We start from the raw sequence: 3,941 nt of genomic DNA on the forward strand, positions 1-3,941 counted from the left end.
CAGCCTGGTGGTCTCCTGCACACCACCGGTCACCACAGCATAGCAGTCCTGCAAGGAAAGAGGACAGATCCCCTACTGTCACCATCTGTCCCTACCCACATCATCCCAGGATACTGGGACACTGGCTGAGCATGGAAGAAGGGTGTGTGCGAGGCTGGGTTGGGAACACCACAGCTCAGGGAAAGGGCAAGCACAGGAAGAGCTTCTCACATTGTCTAGGTAGCAGCTCAGCATTTCAGCAAGGAGTCTCTCACAGTTCCTGGAGATCTCTGAGGGTTTGACAATGACACAGTTCCCTGGGGGGAGAGGGACAGGACATCAGCACAGTGACATGGTGACAGCCAGCCCTTCTGGGGATGAGACCCCTGCACCAGTGTCCAGCACTGCCAAGATCCTCCAGGCCAGGGAGTTGGAAGGTTGGGCTCACCAGCAGCAATGGCCCCGATGAGAGGCATCAGGATGAGTTTGATGGGGCAGTCCCAGGGCGCCATGATGAGCACCACCCCGTACGGCTCCTTGCGGATGAAGGCAGAGTCCAGCTGTGTCACCTGAGAGAAAGACCATGACCTTAGCACTGCCCTCTCCACCAGCAATCCCTCTCCCCCACTTCCCTTTTCCCAGAGCTTCCCTCTTACCAGGTTCTTATCCACATACTCATCCTTCATCCAGCTGGACAGGTTGTTGAGGGTGTTGTTGAGCTCATTCTTGCAGAGAAGGATCTCACTAAAGTAAGCCTCGAAGGATGGCTGGGGACAGACATCATGGATGTGTCACACCAACACAGACCCCAACACTGACCCTGTCACCCTAACATCAACCCCACCACCCCCCTCTTCTGAGCATGAAGAGCTGCAGAACTCTCAACCAGAAGTTGCCATCACCTCCTGCAACCCCCAGGGAATATCCTAGACCTGGAAATTTTATAAAAACAAGTATTTGGCCAGGGTTAAAAAAACCAAAACTGAATATTTTCACAATATTTAACAAATTCCTAACCCAGTGCTGTGAACCAGCAACAGAGCCCTGAGCCAAGGGGACACCAAGCAATGTCACTGGAGCTTCTGGAGATCCAGAAGAGCTGGTCCTGGTGCCAGAGGGAGCTCCATGCTGCTGACCTGGCATGGGGCAGTGCTCCTGCATCCTGATCTCGGATACTTGAGCTGGAAACAAAGCCCTGAGCTCCCTCCCACTACCCATGGACAAAAGCTGAAGTTAAGACCTTGATCAAAGGGAAATACAAAGAGCAATGGTTAATTAAACCCCGTATGAAAGAGAAAATCACAGATTCCCCCCCCCTTGTCCTATCACTACATGCCCTTGTGAAAATCACAAAATCAGTGAGGTTGAAAGGGACCATAGTGAATCATCTGGTCCAATCTCCCTACTCAAGCAGAGCCATCCCAGAGCAAATGGCTCAGGATTGTGTCCAGATGGTTCTGCAATATCTCCAGTAAGAGATCTTCTCCATAGCCATGGAGCACAGATCAGGATCAGCTTTGCAGGAGAAGCATGAAGACACGAGGAATAACCCAGCAGGCTCAGTGGGGCCCCTCTATCACTGTGGAGAGCAGAAGGAGCAAAGTTTCTATGCTGTGACACCATATTTTAGATTCCTCCAACACCAAAACATCCTTGGATTGGAGCCTTCCTCCCATCACCACACCACTTTGGGTTTGGGAATGCTGGTGGCTGATTCCCAGGATCCTCCAGCACCAAGGGACCATCAGGTCCCCAAAATGCCACTGCCAGGGAAGTGTGAGACTCTCCTGGACATGAGGGCTGAGCAGACACATGGGATAATCCGGTGAAGCAACGGAGCTGCTCTCAACCCAGGATGACAGTTGCATCACCAAGATGAGGAAGATGATGGGTCACTAAGGGTTTTGATGGGTCATTAAATGGTTTTGATTGGACATGAAGGCTGTGAGATAGGACATTAAGTCTGAGGTCATCTGAGTGTCCGCAGTCATTGGCACTGGAGAGAAACCAGCATCACTGGAGGTGAGGCACCACCTCAGGTACGTAAGAGCAGGTGAAGTGTCCATCTAACTATGAGGGCCTGGCTGCATAACAAGGTCATTACTGGACAACCGGATCTAATTACACTTAATTGGGAGAGATGATGGATACACTCAGAGCACTGATGCCTATCAAGGCCTGGCTGAATAAGGCCTTGCCTCCAACAAACAAGGCAATTAGGAACCCTGGGAGATGACAGGATGTGGAAAGATATGACTGAGGGCACGGGCTGCTGTGCTGATGCCAGACAAAGAGGTGAGAATCGTATCATAGAATCCTGGAATGGTTTGGGTTGGAAGAGACTTTAAAGCTCATCCAGTTCCACTCCCTGCCATGGGCAGGGACACCTTCCACTAGCCCAGGTTGCTCCAAGCCCCATCCAACTTGGCCTTGAACACTTCCAGGGATGATAAGCTGAGACCACTAGAATTATCCATGGTGGGAATGCTCCTGCTTCATTGAACTTAATGATCTTAAAGGTCTCTTCCAACCCTGATGATTCTCCTGACGGTCAGCAGATCATCTAGAAGCTCCTGGCATCCAGATCCCTGCCCATGCCATTGTGCCAGTGAAGCCAGTCCTTGCAAGGCCCTGGGAGGAGTATGCAGTGCCAGTACATTGCACAATGCCAGTAATCCTGGGTGCGCCAGGAGCACTCCAGGACATCACCCTCTGCGGAGGTCACATGGACCCTCAAGGACTGGATGCATGGGGGGACACAGAGGGTGAAACATTCCCACCTCAAGTCAGCCAACAGGAGATTTATCCTGTTCCAGGGCACTTGGGATGAGGCCAGCAGCACAGACCCACCTCTAACTCTGGATCTGCAGAGATCCAGCACCTATGGATGCACCACACCAGCCCTGGAGCACACCAAGGGAGATGCAGGACCCTGATAAGAGGACACCCCCATGCCCAGACCCCCATGGGGATTCAACACTCTGACCAGGGAGTAAGAAGGACCCCAATGAGGTGACACCAGTGGCCCCCAACTCCCAGCCCCTCTCACCTTGCCCATGTCCAAATTGGTGGCATCCAGGATCTCCTGCTTCTTCTCATCCAAGAAGCGTCCCAGGGCCTCCAGCTGAGCCAGGCGATATTCCGCAGGCCGTGTCTTCCCAGAGAGCCAGGATGACCGCAGGTGGGTCACCAGCCCCAGGTAGGGGTTCCCACTGCAAGGATAGGGGTGTCAGAGGGACCCCAGCCCTGGTCCAGCCCCTCCTCACACTGCTGGTGAGGAGCTCTGTGTCACCCCATCCCAGTGGAGCTCCAAATTCCCTGGGGACAGGGTAGGGAGCCCACACACCTGTCTTTCCTTTGCTGCCAGAAGCAGCCCAACACGGCACCATTCCTGGCAGATCCCGTCTCCTCCCTTGGGCCACACTAGGATGTGGTGGCCCACAGACCCCAAACTTGTCTACCAGCACCAACCCCATCACCCTGGCACTGCCACAGCCCCACCCTGCCCACCTCCCTGTCTCCCTTCTGCCCCCAGTCCGTTGCTCTCACCACACAGTGCTACAGACCACCGGCACCGGCCCCTTCCCAATCCCGCTGCACCCAGGATCTTTCCCGGGATCGCTGCACTTGCCAGACCCCAAGGGCTGCTGCCCAGGGGGCTTGAGGGGCTGCTGCATCCCCTGTTGGAAGGAGTTGCCAGTCTCCATGAAGAATGTGATGGCCCTGAGGAGAGACACGGGGTGGGTTACGCCGGGATGGAAGTGCTGGAGGTGCCGGCTGGATCCCAGGAGGAGTCACCCACGGCACCTTTGAAGGACTGTGGGGTGACTCAGCCCAGTGTAGCTGCCAGAGGCCCTGGGAGATGCCTGGGATTCCCGGGATGGCCACCAGCCTCTGGCCACAGACGAGGTTGTCCTGCTGATGTGGGGTCACCCCTGGGGATCTCAGGGACAAGACATCCC

At 54.7% G+C, this 3,941-nt stretch overlaps 1 protein-coding gene across 1 annotated transcript; it reads right to left on the reverse strand.

Annotated features, from left to right (window-relative positions):
- Window positions 1-3: 3 nt before the first annotated feature.
- LOC103805726 (aldehyde dehydrogenase family 3 member B1-like) lies at window positions 4-3,702 on the reverse strand (the record flags this gene model as incomplete). The annotated part of the gene is made up of 6 exons (XM_009078386.1): window positions 4-48; window positions 211-296; window positions 428-548; window positions 636-746; window positions 3,029-3,191; window positions 3,529-3,702. Coding segments are annotated over 6 exons (700 nt in total), but the record flags the coding sequence as incomplete, so codon positions are not given.
- Window positions 3,703-3,941: the final 239 nt, after the last annotated feature.

Source organism: Acanthisitta chloris, unplaced genomic scaffold (genome assembly GCF_000695815.1).
Source record: "Acanthisitta chloris isolate BGI_N310 unplaced genomic scaffold, ASM69581v1 scaffold14457, whole genome shotgun sequence".
Taxonomy (NCBI): Eukaryota; Metazoa; Chordata; class Aves; order Passeriformes; family Acanthisittidae; genus Acanthisitta; species Acanthisitta chloris.